The sequence below is a fragment of the Gregarina niphandrodes genome (genome assembly GCF_000223845.1).
Source record: "Gregarina niphandrodes unplaced genomic scaffold scaffold00003, whole genome shotgun sequence".
Lineage (NCBI taxonomy): Eukaryota > Apicomplexa > Conoidasida > Eugregarinorida > Gregarinidae > Gregarina > Gregarina niphandrodes.
The window spans coordinates 48,991-69,155 of NW_011646045.1; the positions used below are offsets into that span (position 1 = coordinate 48,991).

The 20,165-nt window shown below is 52.4% G+C and overlaps 11 protein-coding genes across 11 annotated transcripts; 6 read left to right on the forward strand and 5 right to left on the reverse strand.

The window, feature by feature from the left end:
• Positions 1-85: 85 nt before the first annotated feature.
• On the reverse strand, positions 86-425 carry GNI_018660 (hypothetical protein; the record flags this gene model as incomplete). Its single annotated transcript, XM_011135910.1, has 1 exon — positions 86-425. A coding segment is annotated over one exon (340 nt), but the record flags the coding sequence as incomplete, so codon positions are not given.
• Positions 426-585: 160 nt separating this feature from the next.
• On the reverse strand, positions 586-2,316 carry GNI_018670 (POPLD (NUC188) domain protein; the record flags this gene model as incomplete). Its single annotated transcript, XM_011135911.1, has 1 exon — positions 586-2,316. The coding sequence occupies one exon, from the start codon at positions 2,314-2,316 to the stop codon at positions 586-588; it is 1,731 nt and encodes a 576-aa protein (XP_011134213.1).
• A 1,166-nt stretch (positions 2,317-3,482) lies between these two features.
• Positions 3,483-4,202, forward strand: GNI_018680 (hypothetical protein; the record flags this gene model as incomplete). Its single annotated transcript, XM_011135912.1, has 1 exon — positions 3,483-4,202. One exon carries the CDS (start codon positions 3,483-3,485, stop codon positions 4,200-4,202), a length of 720 nt encoding a protein of 239 aa, XP_011134214.1.
• Positions 4,203-4,397: 195 nt separating this feature from the next.
• On the reverse strand, positions 4,398-6,904 carry GNI_018690 (IBR domain protein; the record flags this gene model as incomplete). The annotated part of the gene is made up of 3 exons (XM_011135913.1): positions 4,398-4,498; positions 4,548-6,154; positions 6,258-6,904. 3 exons carry the CDS (start codon positions 6,902-6,904, stop codon positions 4,398-4,400), a joined length of 2,355 nt encoding a protein of 784 aa, XP_011134215.1.
• A 69-nt stretch (positions 6,905-6,973) lies between these two features.
• On the forward strand, positions 6,974-7,774 carry GNI_018700 (sodium:neurotransmitter symporter family protein; the record flags this gene model as incomplete). Its single annotated transcript, XM_011135914.1, has 1 exon — positions 6,974-7,774. One exon carries the CDS (start codon positions 6,974-6,976, stop codon positions 7,772-7,774), a length of 801 nt encoding a protein of 266 aa, XP_011134216.1.
• A 1,219-nt stretch (positions 7,775-8,993) lies between these two features.
• GNI_018710 (putative transmembrane protein) lies at positions 8,994-10,376 on the forward strand (the record flags this gene model as incomplete). The annotated part of the gene is made up of 1 exon (XM_011135915.1): positions 8,994-10,376. One exon carries the CDS (start codon positions 8,994-8,996, stop codon positions 10,374-10,376), a length of 1,383 nt encoding a protein of 460 aa, XP_011134217.1.
• A 611-nt stretch (positions 10,377-10,987) lies between these two features.
• GNI_018720 (putative RNA recognition motif (RRM) containing protein) lies at positions 10,988-12,308 on the reverse strand (the record flags this gene model as incomplete). Its single annotated transcript, XM_011135916.1, has 2 exons — positions 10,988-11,893; positions 12,105-12,308. 2 exons carry the CDS (start codon positions 12,306-12,308, stop codon positions 10,988-10,990), a joined length of 1,110 nt encoding a protein of 369 aa, XP_011134218.1.
• A 543-nt stretch (positions 12,309-12,851) lies between these two features.
• On the reverse strand, positions 12,852-14,330 carry GNI_018730 (putative phosphoesterase; the record flags this gene model as incomplete). Its single annotated transcript, XM_011135917.1, has 1 exon — positions 12,852-14,330. The coding sequence occupies one exon, from the start codon at positions 14,328-14,330 to the stop codon at positions 12,852-12,854; it is 1,479 nt and encodes a 492-aa protein (XP_011134219.1).
• A 444-nt stretch (positions 14,331-14,774) lies between these two features.
• On the forward strand, positions 14,775-18,250 carry GNI_018740 (asparagine synthetase; the record flags this gene model as incomplete). The annotated part of the gene is made up of 2 exons (XM_011135918.1): positions 14,775-15,795; positions 16,227-18,250. The coding sequence occupies 2 exons, from the start codon at positions 14,775-14,777 to the stop codon at positions 18,248-18,250; spliced, it is 3,045 nt and encodes a 1,014-aa protein (XP_011134220.1).
• A 260-nt stretch (positions 18,251-18,510) lies between these two features.
• Positions 18,511-18,924, forward strand: GNI_018750 (hypothetical protein; the record flags this gene model as incomplete). Its single annotated transcript, XM_011135919.1, has 1 exon — positions 18,511-18,924. One exon carries the CDS (start codon positions 18,511-18,513, stop codon positions 18,922-18,924), a length of 414 nt encoding a protein of 137 aa, XP_011134221.1.
• Positions 18,925-19,372: 448 nt separating this feature from the next.
• Positions 19,373-20,113, forward strand: GNI_018760 (hypothetical protein; the record flags this gene model as incomplete). The annotated part of the gene is made up of 1 exon (XM_011135920.1): positions 19,373-20,113. One exon carries the CDS (start codon positions 19,373-19,375, stop codon positions 20,111-20,113), a length of 741 nt encoding a protein of 246 aa, XP_011134222.1.
• Between the last annotated feature and the right edge of the window lie 52 nt (positions 20,114-20,165).

Genomic DNA, 20,165 nt, shown 5'->3' on the forward strand with positions numbered 1-20,165 from the left:
AAATGATTATTGATAGCTCTCCAGCCTACTGCGGAGTCGGAGACGACGTTGATCAGAGCGTGAAGCTGAGCTTCCGGTATATCACCACCACCGCTAGCGTAAAGCGTATCGTAAGCCTTCTGGAATTCTTCAACCTCAGGCGTCATCTTCGAAGAGATGCGGTAACAAAAGTCGTCTGGTTCACCAAGGTCCCTGTATGGCTTGTCCTTGAACTCTGCCGCGCCGAACCAGGATCCCGGGTTCTGCTCTAACACTTTCTCAACAATCACAGGAATGTTCTTTGACACATTCGGAAGATCATCATCGAATGATCCAGTTGTATCCTGCAAGATCATCAAGTCAATCGGTAAGAAGCATGACTCGCTGTAGCTCTGTCGTCCGTAAACTAATGACAAGACAGGCACGACCGCTCCAATAACTCTCATCGCTCCGACAGTAAGTTTCAGAACAGCAAGGTGATACAAATTTTTTTACCAAATTAACGTGTAAAAAATAAAATATTGCGGTTAGACCTCCAGTCCTTGTTACCGACGATGTTTATAAAAACAAACAGCCCCACGAGCCAGGGAGTTCCACGACAAAGGTCTATAAATATTGGAGGGATGTTGGCGCAGGCAAGACGTTAACGTGTTGGTAATCCAGCCCTGATGTATGACAACGGATGCTCACCGTCGACGGGGTTATGCCCTTCCGGATCCATGCTAAACCATGGCCATGACCTGTGTGCAGGCTGTGATAGCCATCTATAATGAACCCGATAGAGCCATCGGGTTCATGACGTTCCGCCTCCTCAACTGTATCCACCTCCATATTCACCTCGTTGATTTGATTGCCTGCGTTTCCATCTGGGAAAATTAAGTCATGAATCCGAGGCCGCCCTCGACCTGAGAAGTGAATTATGTAAGGACTGTATCGATCCCACAACCTTTCTCTCATGAGTGCAGGATTTGACTCCAGGGCACTGGTGTCGACTTGATCACTGTCGGCCTCGGTTTCTCGAGAACCACCACACTCCGAAAGCCACGATAGTCCGAAAGGAAAGAAGACACGCCGCTTCAATTTGTCGAAGTTTACTCGCCTGCCCGGCGGGCTGCTCTCCCACTTCGCTCGCTCCAATGCACTTCGTTTGCTCCACAACGCCGTGGCCACCGGACTGTATATATGGTGACTAGGAAAATGGAACACGTCATAAGTCGAATACAACTTCTCTCTATCATCCAATCCGAGGGGAACGGCTCCATATCTATTTATCAGATTCCAAACACTACGACCGATGGTGTCTCGGGGCATCATAATCTTGATACGAACCAAGTCGCTACTGACATTGTTGAACCAAATCATACACCGCACTTTTATTGCAGCTGCAGCGGCAGTTGTTGCTTTAATAGGTACAGCACCACCGGATGACTTGATTTGCTTAGCTGCCTTGGCCGTGTCCTTTCTCTTCTTACTTCGCAACGACAGCTTATACGTCAGGGACCCCTGAACTTTTCCCGCTGCGGCCACCACTTCTGCGGTTTCCGTCTCTGCGGTCTCCACTCCTAAACCATTCTGGTTCGGGCAATCTTCATTCAAACCAGGCACTACTACTCCTAGCCGTCGTGAAATTAGAGAAGATTCGAACGACAAACTTTCGCTTTTCTTCAGACACATTTTTTCTGCGATGTACTTCACCATATCAAAATCGCTATCAAAAGCGACCTGTTTCATTTGCATTCTCGGCTCATGAAATGGTCCTAATATCTGAGGCACTGAGTTCACCGTAATCACAAAGCTCTTGCCATTGTTGATCTCGTATACAATTTTCCTGTCGTTCGGCGCTTCCGACAAAATCCGACGCGCCGCCTTAACTACCAAAGGATCCGAATGATTCACAACGACATCACCTGCCATAAGGGCGGAGCGCAGTATTGCAAGGCTTTGCGGCCCATACAGCTCAAATAAGATCAAATCACAGCGCCGCACACGTGTGTGCCTGGCAATGTTTTGAACTAACTTTTCAAATGTTGGCCGGATACAGGGATGAATGATAATAGTAAACTCGTCAGCGCTCTTACCAGAAAGGTGCGACTCGTCCTCGCCTATAATTACCTCGGCAGGACCCAGATGATCCACTAGCATAACATTATTAACCCCTGGTAGGCAAGTCGTAGGAACTAACCTTGCTAAATAAGGCGTAACAGGCAAGCGATACACCTGCATGTACGATGCGTCGTGTACCGCGCAGCGTCTTAGAGAATATCGTAGTTGCTTCCTGGAACATTTTTGGGTGGGCCTCAGTGCAATCTTGTAGCCAAATCTTGAAGCCATATGCATCCTCTTCGCTGACCATAAATGAGTCTCTAGCCAACAAGGTCGCGTTGGGACGTCAGACTCGTTCTCGGACTCCCCCAGCGCATCCTGCACCACTCCCGCATCACTTCCCCGGTTCTCCGCGGTTATTCTTTTAGCTCCTTCCCTTTTTTCAAAGTAGAGTTGAAGATTCGCAGGCCTGCGACGATCACGTCGAGGCCTCCTGCTCGGCTTCGAAGGGCATTCTTCAAAGTCCCTTAGGATTGGTTTCTGTAGCCGTCTGGGAATACGATACGGGTTATGCGACTGGACTCTACGGCGGTCTTTAAAGTGCAGAGTTTGAAAGCTTCTCTTTCCAGATTTGAAATCTTTCAACCTGTTAGCCAACTCTTGGGTCTCTTTTAACCTCTCCTCTATGTGCTTCTGGACATCTAAAGCCACTACATCCTCGATCATGCCCCGCCCTCCTCAGTTTCCCCGAGCTAGTTTTTAAAAAAGCCCCAACACATTTTGACCGAGAATGCAAGACGTCAGATGGGATGCCTGTTTTGACGTCGGCGGCCTTTTGTCAGAGTTTGTGAACAATTCTGATGGTTCTGCCTTACCAGTAAGTGTGTGCGCGCACACACGCACGATCTTTGCAGGAATATCGGTGGCCCGAGAACTTCGCCGCTGGAACAACTCCGCCAAGTAGCGCGAGTTCCGGCAGCTTGTCCACCACCAGTGCTATGTTAGTGGCCAACCTGGCCGCGTCAAGTCTAATGGCCGGGCACGACAGCGTGGAATATCCGCCGTTCCCGACTAATTTTCGTGGTATTTCGATGAATGGCGCCCCTTCGAGTGGGGCGCTGATAGATGGAGGTCTCATAAACACAAGTGGTGCCGAAGAGCGGGTGCCCAATGGCCCAGCAGCGAATGGCTATGGAGATTTGGCTCAGACGGAAGCTGGACAGCCAGGCCTGGGAGCCGGACTCTCGCTCGCGCCCGGTCCCCCGCTCGCACCCCTTTGGGGGGCGGGTCCCCCGTTGAGCGCCGGTCCCCCGCTGGTCACAACAGGCATGCCTGCTAGAGAAGGCCCCGTGGTGGGCGCTTTTGCAGCAACGGGCAGTTTTAACCCAACGGCTACTTTTGCCCCCACGGGCGCTTTTGGCCAAACTGCCGGAGGGATCAGCGGTGGTGACCGTACCGTGATGATAAACGAGACTATGGTGACGGTTCCAGAGGTTGGCAAGAAGGTGACAGTGCAAACTGGCCAGGAGAAGAAAGTGTATAAACGCGCTATGTGCAAGATGCCCGTCGGGGAAAGGAAGCGTTTCCGCAAGAGCCCGAGCGGCAGCTCCGACGGGAGCCCAAGTGCGGTGCCCTTGCGGGTCTTTCACCCTGAAGAGGCGGACCGCATCGCCGTGCGCATTCAGCAAGAACTGGACACCAAATTATTTACGTTGAAAAATAAAATATACAAGGACTACATGCCGGAGATTGTCGGATGGCACCGAAGCGGCGCGGAACTTGCAAGGGGAGGAGAACGACCCGTGATCTCCTCCTTTCGTAGAAAACCAATCTGTTTCCTAAATGCGGCTGAACGGGGTTTGCTAGAGGGACTACCGCCCATCGAACAGATCAACTTCAAACACATCACAGACGACGCCACTCGAGCCCTCCTAATCGATACTATCACATCAGTCGCCAACAAGGTTCTCTTCCTACTTCTGGTCGAGTACAAGTCTTGGTACCTACAAAAAAATGTTCGTGGAGAACTCTCTCTTCAGATCGCCCAACTCATTTGGGGCGACAAAACCACACCCCAAGCAGTCGACTTCGTCCGCGGCTTCATCGACGAACGAAGCCGCAACTTCCGTGACGTCGTCAGCCGCGTTTTTAAGAGAAACGCCATCCGAAATGCATCATGATTTCACACACACGTAGTATTCTACCATGATTTCACACACACGTAGTGATCTACCATGATTTCACACACACGTAGTGATCTACCTCTCCTAGTCCACTAACTCTCTGGATGACTACCTCTCCTAGTTTACTACCTCTCCTAGTCCTGCTGGGTGACTAGCTCTGTGGTCCACTAGCTCCGCCGTTCACTCACTCTGCTAACTCTGCTGGTTCACTAGCTCTTTCAAGGTGGGACCAAATTTGACCACTAGCTCGTCTGAAAAAGCTTCCACCATCCTGTCAAAGAATACGGAGACGACTAAAGAGAATGGATGAAGTGAATGGATGAAGTGAACAGTTGCACGTACCGCGCGTTAAGTGTGTTATGTCCATTAGGTAGCCGTCGTACTTCTCGAACGGCAGTCCTACAGTAAATTCATAAGACTCGGCAAGCTCTTGTAGTTTGTCCAGATATCGTTCCATCTGCCCTTGTTGATCTTCAAAAAGAAACTTCTCGTTAACGCTGGAGCCCCAGCAAGCATAGAAGCCAAATACATAGGAGTAGCAGAGGGCTCGACGTCCTCTGATAATTTGTTCGGCAGCATTCCTCATCTTTTCAAAGAATGGGAATGGTACAACCTGACCCAGCTCAGCTGTCTGTCCTGTAGTGTCAACGGATGTCGTGCCCAGTCTTTTACCAGCATCCGGTCTAACGGTATCTGGTCTAACGGTATCCGGTCTAACGGTATCTGGTCTAACGGTATCTGGTCTAACGGTATCCGGTCCAAACACGGCCGTGCCTTGGGGGGTCATGGTGCTGCTTGTAAGGTAGAGGATGTCCGCGTTCGATTTGTTCTGCAGGCCTGCTTCTTTGCAGGCTCGTTCCATGTTATTCAGTTCCAAGATGATTGATTTGTGCGCGTGAGTGGCTCCATTTTTGTGTGAGACATAACGTTCGAAATGGTGCGTTAGTTTGTTAAGGCTCTTGCTAGCTCGGTCTTGTAATTCCTTCTTTTGTTTCGCAGCCAGTTGATTTTCCGGCACCTTCATTTCTTCTTCGTAAAAATTGCAGCGGAAGTTGTCCTTGTGCATGCTCCAGTCCCCCAAACATAGCCAGCAGAACTGGTGACCGCAGCGACAGGTCATGTGCATGCAGCCCTGGTTCTTCTCGATCGGATGACGGCACTGGGGGCAATTCTTAGCGTTGATCAACACCCATAAAATGTTCGGACAGTCTTCCTGATTCCGCCGCTGCCAGTCCAGCATCATCTCGCAAGGTACGGGGCGGTGGTCTTCTTCACCGCATACAAAGCACATCACCGTCCCGCACAACTCACACTGGGCCCCCTCACCTAACGTGTAGTCCTTCCGCCGAACCGCCAACCCGTCTCCGGCCAACTGGCTGTCGGCTCCGGTCAACTCGCTGTCGGCTTCGCACGGCTCCGTATCTGCCAAGCCCGCAGTTTCGGCCTCGACCCCCGCTGTAGCTACGACGGCTGTTTCGTCAACCCCCGCTGCCTCCTGGCTCCCGTCCCCCACGTGCTCCCCCTCGGCCCCACCAGTCTCGCCCACATCCCCATTGCGAGCCAGCACCTGAGACAACCGCCCTGCCACACTCCTCTCTTGCTGTGCGAAGTTCCGCCGCACCAACGAAGATGTCTCCTCTACTTCCTCCTCTACTTCTTCCTCGACGACCTTCCGCTTGTCCGCCGCCGGCAACACTACACCCCGCGGGTACTTGCGCTTCCGGCTGTGGACCAGGAGACCCTCGCAGTCCTTCCCTGAACAGTACTTGGCCCAACCACACTTAGTGACCATATCTTCCACCACACGCTCCCGCCATTTCGCCACCTGGTCTTCAGCCAGCAGGCGCTCAATGAACTCTTGACTTAAAGGGGAAGCACAGAACATACACTTCACGGAGAAAGTCGTCCGATTGTCAGACAACATACTCTCCAAATACTTCTTCCACGCTCTACAAACGAGAAGATACCATATCACGCCGAACAAGCGGCGCTGTACAAGCGGCATGAGGCACAGTGTCGCACGTAGTGGGGGAGGATGCTAAAGATCATTACGTGGTGGATATGCGGTGACCGCATAAGGGGATGGTCTCAAAGAGATTGCAAGGGATGTAAAGAATGGGACAAATGTTTGGTTCTAAATCTGGGTCTGTAGGCTCCACCTTTTGTTTGACATATCCGGCTTTCTTGAGAGTGGCTGAGGGGTCAGTGAGCAGGGCTTCTATGGCTACTTCCGGGTTCCATTGGAATGCGCTGAGTATGCAGATGACCGCAGTATCTAGTCCCAGAGTTTCCTTGGAGAGAGAATTTGAAACAACATCGAAGAACTGTCTGATGTCATTTTCGGCGTACAGAAGCAGATCGCTTACAGTGGGGATCACGTAGCGGTCCCAAAAGGTTGCCACAGTGACGCTGGTAAAGTTTCCCCGCTCGTCCGTGCTTGCGTTATAGCTGCCTGCGTTATAGCCGCCTGCGGGGTCAGAGGGAGTGCTGACTTCTGCCGTATTTCGGGGGCTCATTTTTCCGTCGAGCCTTCCCTCCAGTGGTCCCTGGGTTGATATATCGGCCGTTTCCATAAGTCTATCATCTTGTTCCCCCAGAGCATCGCAGGTGGCCTGGTACCATTCGTCATCATCTTCAATATCGAACTCGAAAGTTAAGGAGCCGTTGAGGCAGGAGTCATTTTTGTTGGAGTCGTTCATGGGGTGAGGAAAAAAAATATGGAATGGTTGGGATGTAGGAAGAGCGGTTTAGGCGAAGATCAAGAGGAGATGGTGCGTCAGATGGTTCCATGGAGTATTGCTCGAGAGGCGACGTACCAGGCAAGTGTAGAGGGAGTGGCGTTCGCGGCACTGGTGAAGCAGCGGGAGCAGCAGGTGTCTAGTGAGGGGGAGGAGTCGGAGGAGTCAGAGATATCGGAGGCGTCGGTGGATGGATTTCGTCGCGGTAAAAAGAAGCTGGTATTCCGACAGTCAAAACACGCGTACCTTGCGGCGGTGATAGGGTTATTGACCCTGCGACGTTACTCAGAAATGTTCAAGATGGCAGAGATCTGGGGAGGATATACCTTCTTATTACCGTATCTATTGTCGTTACTATTTTTGGGTTGGCCCATTATGACGCTGGAGATGTGTCTTGGCAACCTGCTTCGGGGAGGTATTGGTAAATCGTTCGAAGCAGTAACGCCTGCCCTTCGACTCGCTGCCCCCCTTGCCATCCTTAATACACTCATTTACTACACAAATATGCTGTATGAACTTACCCACCACGTCGGAGCCGCTTGCGGCTACTGGTCCAACTCGCCCGGCTGGATACCCCCAGAGTCCGTCCGTGTTGACTGTGAACAAACCAAACCACTTGCCACCAGCTGCTCCCGCAAAGAAGGCTGCATCCTCTTCGACAACGTCTGCACATACGACCCCATCTACTGGGCGCAACTTGACTCGGGCAATCGCAAAGTCATCAGCAACGCCACCATGTGGGCCATCGTCGCAACCTATGTACTTATCCTCTTCGCCGCACAAGGCTTCCAATTCAAACTGCGCAGCATCTGTAACGCACACCACCAATAAGCTACGCCAATAAGCTACGCCAATGAGCTACGACAATGAACCGCACCCACGCACGCACACCGCGAATGGGCTACGCAACTCACTACGCTCATCTCTTGTAGTTGTTTCGGCTGCCTCGTTACTGGGCTTGGTGCTGCTGTTGTATTTTTCGATTCAACTCAAGCTGGAGACGAGCACTCTGCGGGGACAAGAAGACATCCACCGGAGCGTATATCCGGAACCGACCACCGGCCTCCTCACTGCAGGCGTTCCCTCTCTCCGGAGTCCAGTTATCTGGTACGAGTCAGCATCGGCAGCACTATGCACTCTCAGCATTGGCACGGGCTTCAATCACTGCCTCGGGGCGTCTGCATCTTTTGGCCTTAATGGATCCAAAATGGCGGCAGTCGTGTGCATCTGTGACATAGTTGGACTCTCAATCTTTACTGCCGTCTCCTTCAACATGATTCAATCCGTAAGTGCTGCCTGTCCAGTGCACAAACCAGTGAGAGTGCAGTTGTAGGAGAGGGCAACCAGTGCAGGGCGCGCGCGGGAAGAAAACCAAAGTCTTGTTTTTTCAGTTGGGTACCAAGGTCGACCGGGGAATAGGAGATATTCTGCGGCCTATTCCAGACATAATTGGAACTGTATTGCCTGCGGCTATAGGTGACGTGACTCACAAAAGGGTGAGCCAGCCAACCCCCGCACATATTCTGCCTGCCTGCCTGTCTGCCCTGCCTGTCTGCCTTCCCTGCCTGCTTACAGCGCCTTATAGTATGTAGGATCTATTGTATTGGTTGTCATCGTCTTGGGATCGGTGGCCACGATTAGCTTATTCTATTACGCAACCATTGAGGATGTGTCTGATTGGTCTGCTATTCGAAGCGTGAAGCATGCCAAGAGCCTGGTGTTCTTTGTTATAGCTTGCTTCATTTTGACTCTGTCCGCAATCCGGATGTATACGGGAACTCTCATATTCGTAATCTATTACACGCACACAGTCGCACACAGTGGCACACAGTGGCACACAGTGGCACACAGTGGCACACAGTGGCACATGGTGGCACATAAGTTGTTGTGCGTGTAGGACTATCTTTTCTATCCGATGGTGTGGCAGTTGACAGCTCTTTTTGAGTGTCTGGTTTGGGGCTGGCTCCGGTACAGCAAGCACCAGGTCAATCGCGTAGGTTCATACGCTACGTACACCTGGATGTTTATATGTAACGTACTTGGTGGGTGTATGGCTGTTGCATTAATTCCGATTGTGAACTGCATGTCAAAGATCAAGTTGCCGACGAGCACGCCACCATTTGTATACAGAACATTACCACAGATCGTGTGCTATGTTGTATACGGGGTTATCTTTGTGGTGCTAACTGTATTGGTCTGTTTGAACGCCCGGAAGGTCTACCGAAATGTGGGTCTGAACTCGGCTGCCTCTTCCCCCCGGCTTCAACAACAGCCCTGGTCGCACCACCTTTCTAGCGGCTTGATCCCTCGGCGAAGGTTCCTTGGATTGGCCCACTTCCCGCGAGGCGACTTTCCGCGAGGCGACTTCTCGCGAGGCGACTTCTCGCGAGGCGACTTCCCGCGAGGCGACTTCCCGCGAGGCGACTTCCCACGAGGCGACTTCCCACGAGGCGACTTCCCACGAGGCGACTTCCCTGTCGCAGATTGTCCCACCGACTTCCCCAGAAATAACGCTCAAGACGACCTCATCGGAACCGCCAAAGGAGATATCGGACGACGTCGTCTCAGCCGACGCAGACTACGCCAAAGTCTTCGCTTCAGCAGGAAACCCAGCCGCGTGACGCCCAGCCTTATGAAACCCAGCCTTGTGAGGCCCACGCTCAACGAGCGGCTACAGACTGGGGCGGGTTACAGAGCCGAAGGTTACCGAGGCGAGGAGGCATTTCGAGAAGGAGGCTTTCTCGAAGGCGGTTTTCGAGAAGGCGGTTTTCGAGAAGGCGGTTTTCGAGAGAGAAGGACTAAGCCGCTGGTGCGGGGACCGTACTGGTGGCTGTTGCTAGGCAATATCGAGCTGTTTCGATATGACTTGAATTCGTTGTTGTGTGGCAATTCAATTTTCCGTGTGGATGTATTCTGGTCGATGAGTATTAAGTACAGTGCGCCATTGTTGTTGACGTTATTATTGTACCACCAGGCGGAAGATGCAGATGGTAGCATATCTGGGAACCGTTTTACCCGTGGTTACCTAGGTGTAATGAACCCTGAAATTGTGCCTACGAACCGGTTCCAACTTAAGATGTCTGTGAACATCCCTATTGCTGTGGCCTTATGTGCGGCCTTGCTTACGACCACGATAAGTATCCGCAACCCAGGATTCTGCAGACGCCTTGGACCACCCAGCTCGTCCATACCCGCTATGTCTTGGTGGCCACGACGAGAGTTCAACTTACGGGGACCCCGCGCCTGGCAAACATTAAAGCAACTCTTCTTCCTCGAATTTACCAGACATCGCAGTCAAGACCTCGATGAACACAGCAGCGAAGAACCCGACAACTTTGCCGCCGCAGAGAAATGCGCTGATATCATCCTTGGACGTATCGACGATTCAGATGACCAACACATACCCGAAACCTCCGACGATCTTTTTTCATGAAAAATACTGCCCCCATCAACACGGTATCGCCCCAGCTATCACCACCCAGCCAACACCTCAGAGATACCACAGCTCACGTTGCTCAGCCGCGCATTTGATCGGCAACTGACTGGTCGACTCATCGATCGAATGACTGACTGGCCGACCCAGTACAGTGCAGTCGGGCTCAAGTGGATCCCGCCCAAGTGGATCCCGCCTATTGTATACCGCTCAGTGTATGCCGCCCATTGCTTAAGGCTTATTATGTGCCGCCTATTGTATACCGTCTGTATCTTCCACATCGGTGCTGTGTCTGCTGCTGTCGGAAGTTCCGACCGGGTGGCTAGGAACTGCTTCGATTTATATTTGAACTGCGAGATTCAACAGTCTCAGACTGTGCGCTCTTGCGGATCCGAGCGGTGTAGGACCCCGCAGGTTCTCTTGCGGACCGAGCGGAGAAGGGTTGGACCAAGAGAAAGGTTGGATTATTTATTGCTTGTCGGGACATATTCGGATGGAACATCTTCAGGTTGAGTGAGCATCCGTCCTCGGATAATGTGCAGCCCGGCTTTCTGTTTCTCGGCCGCGTGTTCAATGTGTGCTGATTGAGCTTCTATAAGACTGGCGTTCGATTAGTAGGGACTGAATCTTTGATTCGGGTTCCGCTGGGACCTTTGGTAGGTGTTGGAGGCGTAGAGGTCGTCCGGTCGGTCGTATGTGTTGGAGTAGTCGTAGTGTCGTGTGCCTGTGGCATCATAGGATGCCCAGGAGCTGGTGTCGTAGAGACCCGGCGCGTCGGGTGGCTCCATGGTTCTAGTAGGAATGTTTGGCCCGACGTTAATGTTTCCTCCACGGCCAGGGCCGCCGAGGGAAGTGGCTGCGCCGACGGAAGCGGGTAGGGAAGTAGGTCCCCCAAGTGAAGTAGGACCGCCGAGAGAAACCGGTGCGCCGAAGGAAGCAGGTCCCCCGCGGGAAGCAGGCCCACCGAGAGCTGGTCCACCGAGGGAAGCAGGTCCCCCGAGGCCCGCGTCAACAGTACCGGTGTCGTGTTCCACCTCTAGGTGGGGATAGGGTGCGTAGACAGTGGGTGCCGTGGCGGGGTACAAGGAAGGGGCGTTGGGCGGAAGGTAGGAGCTGTAGGAACCAGGGGAAGGTCTTCTGGGGTTGGCCGCCGACCATTCGGGTGTTGACCTTGGAGGAGGACCATTTCTGTCCGTCTTGCCACCGGTAGCGGAATACGACGTTCGTGGCTCCGCAATTTTCGCCTCCACAATCGGCCCAAGCTCAGGGTGCGCCCCCAACGATTGTCTCGCGGCCTCTGGGGTCTTAAACAAAACAAACGCAAACCCACGACTCCGGCCTGTCACCCGATCAGTTTTTATGTTCGCCTCCTCCACGGCCCCGAATGCTTCAAAGTACTCCCGCAAGTGATTCTCCCGAGTACTGTCTCCTAATCCAGACACAAACACCTTGCAACGGGCTCCCATCTCAGACTGTTGCCGGGCATCTTCGCGGGGCACTGCCTTCCGAACTTCGCACTACAACATCACAAATCCACCCCACTGCCCATGTCAGGCAGGCCAACAGACCCGTCAGGCCAACAGACCCGTCAGACCAAACAGACCCGTCAGGCCAACAGACCCGTCAGACCAAACAGACCCATGTCAGACCCATGCCAGACTAACAAACTTCTGTCAGGACCAACAATGACTGAATCCTACCCCCGTAATGTGCTGTCTGTTTGCCTACGTTAACGTTGTCTATGATGTGTCTCAGTTTCTGGCTGCACTTTTCTACGCTTTCAAGTTCTTTAAAGATAACGAATCCAAATCCTCGACTTCGCCCTGTTACTCTATCCAATACGACCGATGAGTCTACCACTTCCCCATATTTAGAAAAGTAATCTATCAAAGATCGAGGAGTTATATGAGGACCAAGGCCTCCAACGAACATCTTCCTAGGGTTATACTTTTGGTCTTCCGCTACAAAAGGCTAAATATCACACACACACACACACACACACACACACACATACCACGGTAGCATACCACGGTAACATACCACGGTAACATACCACGGTAGCATACCCCGGTAGCATACCCCGGTAGCATACCCCGATGGTATTACGGTGTAGATGATGCAACCCCGGATCATCAGATGCCTCGAACTATCATGCTTCCTGCAGACTATCATGCTTCCTGCAGACTATCATGCTTCCTAGGCAATCAACGCACATTTGCCATGACTTTTTGCCCCGGGTGGCCGCCTGTTCTTGATTCAGTTTCGTCATCATCTTTTACTTCTTTTTCCTATCCCATTTCGTCTGATTCTTGTCCGTCCGTCCGGGGTGGTTGGTACAGGGAGGTGTTTTGATTGAAGGGTGTTAGTTTACGGATGTCATTGGAGCCACCGGCCGTGTTGGGCACTTCACTACAACGGGAAGATTAGGAGCTCCCTGAAAGAACCACTTACCTCATTTTCGGTGAGGAAAAAAAGCTAAGGGAAAAATAGGGGTGAGGCTCCATTGGCACAGGACTTGCCAGCAACCTCTAGTAGGAGGGGTGAAGGAGCGGCCGGTGGTAGCTGTGCGGTCCTAATGATGCTTGTTGAGAAATTAAAATAATTCTCGTGGGGTGCATTGAACCGTCTTTTGTATAAAGTCCACTCAACAACCCGATTCGGCAAGTCTGAATCAGGAGTTTGGTTCTCTTCAGAAACTTTGATGTACGCCACATTATAAAGGTTCACTCGCACCTGCGGCGACATCAGTTCACTGCTCGCTGTATCCATGAGCCAGAATCGACCACCGCATTTTTTCTCGACGTCTTGGCTCGCAGTGATTGTGTGGCCTACTACACACGTCTTTGCACCTAGGTCATCCAGCGTCACTTTTAACATCTTGCAGATCTTTGACCCATTTCCTGTGCTTACGATCCTCGTCCAAAAAGGACAGTTATCTCCAGATATCAAATCGTGCTCAGTCAAACTCAACGATTCTCGATTCACGTATCGTATTATGCTTTTCTTGATTAACCAAGACAGGTTCTGGAAGATTATTCTGGACCGAACGTCGCTTACAGGGCCGTTTATAGCGCGCTCCCTAGCAGCATTGTCGCCAAAACTTTGGTCATTTGAACCTTGGTCATCGCTGGTACGAACTTCTAAGAGCGGGTTCCCGGTTTGTTTTCCGAACTCAATCATCTTTCTAGTCAAGCCTCCATGTACGTAAATGGTATCTCCGAACTTGACGAAAATGTCAAATTCCTTCACGATTCTTTTACCCAAGTAGCCATAGAGCGGATCCCAGATGTCTATATTCGACAGCACTGTTTTCGGGCCGTTTTGATTTCTCTGCTTTCGGCCTTGGTCATTATACGAGTTGAAATCTATATTGTAATACTTGAGAGCTTCTCTGGGATTCAAATAATGATACATACCCATGAGGTTCATGGCTTCATGGTTACCCATAATAGTAACAATACCACACTCTTTTCCAGGACACTTTTTTTTGGCTTGATCTTTAAGATGAAGAATCATCTCGTAAATTGCAGGAGACGACAAACCACGGTCCACAATGTCTCCTGTATGAATGAACCAAGCTTTCGGATCCTGCCAGTCGCCTTCGGCGGACATAACACCAGAATGCAAGAGCGTTTCGCACGCCACCAGGAAATCTCCATGCCAGTCAGCCGTACTGATATAGCGCGTGTCATTCCGCAAATCAAACACTATCTCACGCTCTAAGCCAAACTGTTGCCACATGGCCGCCGCATCCTCCTGGTTATGTACCTTCTGACCTTGAGACGCTAACTTGAAAGATTTCAGATTAGCGAAATACATCGCATCAAACCTCTCATGTAACCGGCTACATATTTCCTTCAACTCTATCTGAGTTACATCCTCTGACAATCTTAACCCTAGGTTAGGGGCCAACCCGCAAGCACCAAGGAATAACCACCACGGCCACTGAATCATATTTTTCAACCATGTTTCTCGCCCTCACCCCACTTGTATTGGCCGCATCTGGCCGGATAACTGCGACCCAGACGCAGGCCCACCACCCAACACTCGAATCTGACGACCAGATAGCGGCATTTGCGTCCAGCCAGGCACCATTCGTACCCTCATATTACCAATCAGCCTACCGCTTGTAAGCCTCAAAAGCCTCTACCTCAAGTGCCTCGTACCTCAAACGTCTGGCACCTCAAACGTCTGGTACCTTTTCTGCCTGGATGCCAACTATCTTGCCTTTACCGCTCCCCCCTCTCCCCCCCCCTCCTTTCCCCAACCATTTGTAGCGGCCTCTGTAGAAACTATAGGCCGGGAGCAAAGTATATCGTGGACTGCGATACAGGAGTTAGCGGTTTAGCAGATGACCAAACGTGTATAGATTATTGCAAAGGGAACACCCTGGAGCCAATGTATAAGCCGGATTTGGAGGCAGCCCTAACGTCATGGCCGGAGTGTAGGTATGCTGTACGTTCTCAGGAGACTCTGGATACTTATTCGGGCAACGGGACGTTCTTCCAGAGTGAGTGGGAAATGGACTATTTGGAAGACAGTAGTTTGCTGCAGTATTCGCTGTCCTGGGACCTGGCGTCTATGATGTCTCCGTCGGTTTCAGAGACGGGTCCACTCGCTCCAAGTTTCTCCAAAATCAGTTTCAAAGTGTACTACGCCGCAGTAGGGGGTTATGCAGCGGAGCGAGGTAACGGGACGGTTGTCGGAACGATCCGGGTGGCCGAAGGCGTCAGCAGCGTCGCAGGAACCTGCATCCCCATGTCGCTTCAAGCGTCGGAGGTGGTTGAGCAAGAGGTAGATATCGAGGTATGGGGCTACCCCATAGTCATGGACTGGTCGGAGGATTACTTTGTGGATCTCGATCCCACTTACAATTCCACCCGGGTCGATACAGGACCGTCTCTTGCATCTGGTCAGGTTTTATTCGACTTCGAATTCGACCACCCCGAGCTTTTTACAGAATGGGAACAAGCAAGACGTTTAATGACAGCCGTGGCAGCCACGAATCCAGAGCAGGCTATAGCAGGTAATACGCCAAACGCTCAAGGGAATTATTCGGAAAATATACTCAGGACATCGAACTACGGTAAATCCAGCCAGTCCGCCACCGAGGAGTGGAACCCCGCTAGTAATCAAGCATTTAGTATCTGTCTTGCACTCAAGGTTGACCTAGAGCACATCGTTGACAACCAAGGGGTAGAGAACAGTATTGTTATGAACACGGGTTTGCCATACCGGACGGTGGCGGTAATGGAATCGCTAAATCACTACGAAGTATTGGCGGGTGCGAGTGCGGAAGTCTTGCCCATTGAAGACGACTGCCCGTTCCAGTGCGATTGTCGGTATGACTTGGTGCGGAACGACCCTTGGTTTCATGGGACCAATGAAGGTGCCGTGGATGAAGCGGTCTATGCGAAAGGTACCAGGTGCGCTAGAGACCCCTTGGCCTGTCCCGGGGACCTAATTTTGGCTACCAGCCTCGCGAAAAGTGTCGAACCCGATATGGCTTTCTACAAGCCTCAATGGAAGATTTCGGCCGACCGAAAGCTATCATTTTTTTGAAATAATCTCCGTCGCAAGTCTAGAATCATAAATCTTAGGGGAATAAGAGTAAGCCTCCATCCTCTTTCACAATGCTCCTCAACATGTTCCCTGTCTCCCGGTACGCAGTGCGCAATCTCATAGAAAGCCGCTAAGCAATACCCTCTTGCGCCCCATTTATTATTCCCCCTCCCCCACATGGGTCTCTTCCATTGAGAATGACCACCTAAGACCTGCTCCGTGGGTACTGTCCCTGGGTATTGTCCCTGTACCATTCATGCGTGCGTGCGTGCGAACGTTGTTTTGCAGTGTGCGGAATATTTAGTGTCTTTCTGCCGAGTGGCGTAACGGATAGTTTGTTGCGGGAGAAGGCTTTCCAGTTGTCTCGTCGACAGCGTCACCGTGGGCCGGATTCGACAGGTGTGCAGAGTGGTGGGAGTTACTGCATTGTGCAGGAGAGGCTGTCGATCATTGGAATTGCGACGGGGCGGCAGCCGTTGCTGTCAACAGATGGAGGAACCATTTTGGCTGCGAATGGTGAGGTGTACAATTACAAAGAGTTGGCGGAATTGATTTGTACTCGGCGTGGGTGTGCATACACGCCAAGGTCTGACTCGGATGTGATTATGGCGATGTATCAAGAATTTGGTCGCGAGTGCGCATCGTTGCTGTGGGGCATGTTCGGGTTTGTGATTTACGAGAAGGCCACAGGGCAGTTCTTTGCAGCTCGTGACGGGCTAGGTGTGTGTAGTCTGTACTATGGCGTGGATCAGAGTGATGGTCGTTTGTACATTGCCAGTGAGATGAAATGCATTCCATGTGATAAGGTCTCCATCTTCCCGCCTGGCTGTTTCCTGACGGGTACGGCGGAGAATTACACCATGGTCGAATATTACAAACCAGCCTGGTCGAACCTAAACGCCATGCCCGCCGATATGGGTGAATTGCGCGACCGTCTGGAACGCTCGGTCAAGTACCATTTGGCGGCCGACGTACCAGTAGCCTGCTTCCTTTCAGGCGGACTCAATTCGTCCATCATTGCCGCCATGGCTCAGAAGATCATGCGCGATGTCAACCCCGAGGCCCGTCTAAAAACCTTCAGCGTCGGCATGTCGGACTCCTCCGACTTGGCGTACGCCCGAATCGTGGCCGAACGACTTGGCACCGACCATACCGAGGTACTCTACACCGCCGAAGAAGGACTCGACATCATCCCAGAGCTTATCTGGCATCTAGAAACATACGACCCCTTCTCTATCCGGGCAGCCATCCCCATGTACATCCTCGCCCGCACCGTTCGATCTGCCGGCGTTAAAGTTATTCTCTCCGGCGAAGGCGCCGATGAGATCTTCGGCGGCTACCTCTACTTCCACTCCGCACCTTCCGCCGAAGATTTCCGCCAGGAAACCATCCGCAGACTCTTCGACTGCCACCTCAGCGACGGCCTCCGCGCCAACAAGACGTCCATGGCACAGTCCGTTGAACTGCGGGCACCCTTCCTAGGTTCTCCCTTCGTCAACTACGCCATGACCATTCGCGCCGAAGACCGCATGCCCAAACCTCGCGGCTATGTGCCCGCAGAAGACGCTCCCACGCCCCTCTCCAGGACTTCCACCATGGACTCACGTACTACGCCTGACGCAACAACCGCCGCCAAGGCCCTTGACCTCCCCATCGCTGAACCTAACCTCATTCCCACCCCTGGCCCTTCTGCCGGGACTGCGACCGCGACAGGGTCTACGACCGTCTCTTCGACGGCCACAGCCGTGTCCGTTGCGGGGTCCGCTCCGGGAACGCCCATGAGTGCGGCGGCAGCTGCACCTTCTAGTAGCGGGAGTGCGTTTATTCCGATGTTGTCTGGTTCCGGTTCTTCCGCCACGGCAGAATGTTTGTGCTCCGCGTCCACGACAGTGACAGCGGGTGACGAATTGCAGACTGCGGCATCCATGGAGAGTACGAGCGGCTGTGCTGAGAAGTGGCTGTTGCGCAAGGCTTTCGAGAATATGCTGCCTGACGAAGTCGTTTGGCGTCAGAAGGAACAGTTCTGCGACGGTGTCGGTGCTCAGTGGCTTCGCCGTTTGCACACATACGCCGAGGAGCGCATCTCCGACGCAGAATTCGCTCAAGCTGCCACCAAGTACGCCCACAACACTCCCCAGAACAAGGAAGAGTTCCTGTATCGAGAAATTTTCAACATGGAATACCCTGGTCAAGACCGCGCCAAAACTGTCGTCATGTGGAAGCCCAAGTGGGTCGACCTCGATGAAACCTCCGGCCGCGCGAACCCACTCCATTGGAGCCAGTCTGGTCTTGGCGACTCGCTCGCAGAGTGAGTCGCGTGTTGACTAGCCGCCGGCGGAGACACCCCGCTCGGAGACGTTCCTTCTAAACCGTCGGCGGAATAGCCGACCTCAGCGTGACTTTTTAGTATATATAACAGCTGCTTACAGCAGCCGCGAACATTGTCACCTTTCACAACCAAACTACCCTACTCTGGATGCACTGTAGTGGATCATTGTGGGGCCATTGCACTGATCTATCTGTCTATCTGTCCAGCCACCTATCTCTTCGCCCGGGCCAAATTAAAAGTTGAATGAGTTCCAGTGCTTCATTGAAGACACTGAAGGATGTCGAAAGCCACGTGCTGAAGATATCGGAGCTGGTTGGAAAAATAGAAAGAGAGTTGGAGACATATCCTGAGACCCGCATTGTGACGAATGACGAAAGCGAAATAAAGTTACTGACCGGCACGGCCAGCGACCCCTACCTGCTGGGAACACGACTTGCTCACCTTCCGCCCGAAGAGTACGGGGCCACCTTGTTGATACTTACGGAGGCGTTGGCAGCCCTCATGAAGGGCAAGATAGCGCTCAACGGCGTTAATTTGGTCAAGGGGAATCCTTTGTATGACCAGTGGAAACAGCTGAAGGCAGCCGCGGACCAAGCGTGTGAAACCGTTACTTCAGGGATTGATCTGGAAGCTGCCGCGCGCTTAGCAAAACCTTAAGTCGGTCCGATGGGCCGGACAGCCTCCCGTGAGCTTCCGGCTGGGCAGGTCGACCAAGACACTTAATGAGAGTCGAGCGAGTCGGAGTCGTGCGAGTGAGACTCGAGCGAGTTAGAGTCACGCGGAGGGGGCGAGAGGAGGGTGATGTCGCCAGATAGTCAGTCGCCAGATAGTCAGTCGCCAGATAGTCAGTCAAATAGTGTGTCATGTCACGTATCTTATTTGTGTTGTAGTCTTCGCTGACACGCCCAACGGTCCGTGCAGTCGGCCCTCACATGTTGCGGCTCGTGCAATTAGAGTGCTATAAATACCTGTACTCGACACGGATACTGCCGCAGGTTTTTTGGGGCGTGGTTTGCGCTCGCAGGTAGCCCCCCAACAAAGTACGGACACGGCTGGCATCGAACCGTTGACCTCGAGCTCTCCTTAAACAAATATTTTTGTCTGGATGGCGTCGCCGCCAAAGGGGTTTAAGAATGCAGAGGCGGTGTTGAATCGGACTTCGCACCACCGTGCTTTGGATGTAGGTAGTTTGACGGGTCGGTTGGTGGCTATGGAGAACCCGCAGAGTCTAGGCAGTTTGCACCGCGTGCAGTGTCAAGGAGCTTTGCTATTTCAGCAGCAGCGGCGGTTAAATGACATCCACTTAAGTAACTACTTGAAGTTGGTAATTGAGGGCGCAAGTGCTGACCCGACACTATTGCGGAATGAGACATCGATCGTGTACCGGAACATCGCGACTCTGGCGTACCACATTTTGTGCAAACTGTCGGCTTTAAACGAGCGCGTGGTCGCCCTGAACAGTTTCCAGCGAGAACTGGCCGAGAAGGAAGAAAGTGTCCACCAACTCGCTGCCCAACTTGAGGCGGCTCAATTACGGCACCGAGTGCTACACGAAAGTGACCGCATGGCACAAGAGATACAAGGGATGCCTACGGTCCAAGCTACGGAAGCCAGCATGGACGTGACTACGAGTATTTTGCGGAAAGAGGAGGAGAAACATAAATTCGTCGAGGCGGCATCTGAGAACGTTAGTACCACAACCAAGGCCTTCCTCGACCACTTACAAGGCACCATCGTCTCCCTCGAGGCGATGGTGGAAGAAATCAAGCAGGTGGCCAATGCACAGACATTGGATACACCCATGATGGAGGCTGATGGCTTCCCTCCCGCGGGTCTGATAACTTAGTCCGTTGATTGGTTCATGCGCTCAGCATTGCCCCCCGCCAGGGAGGGGGGGG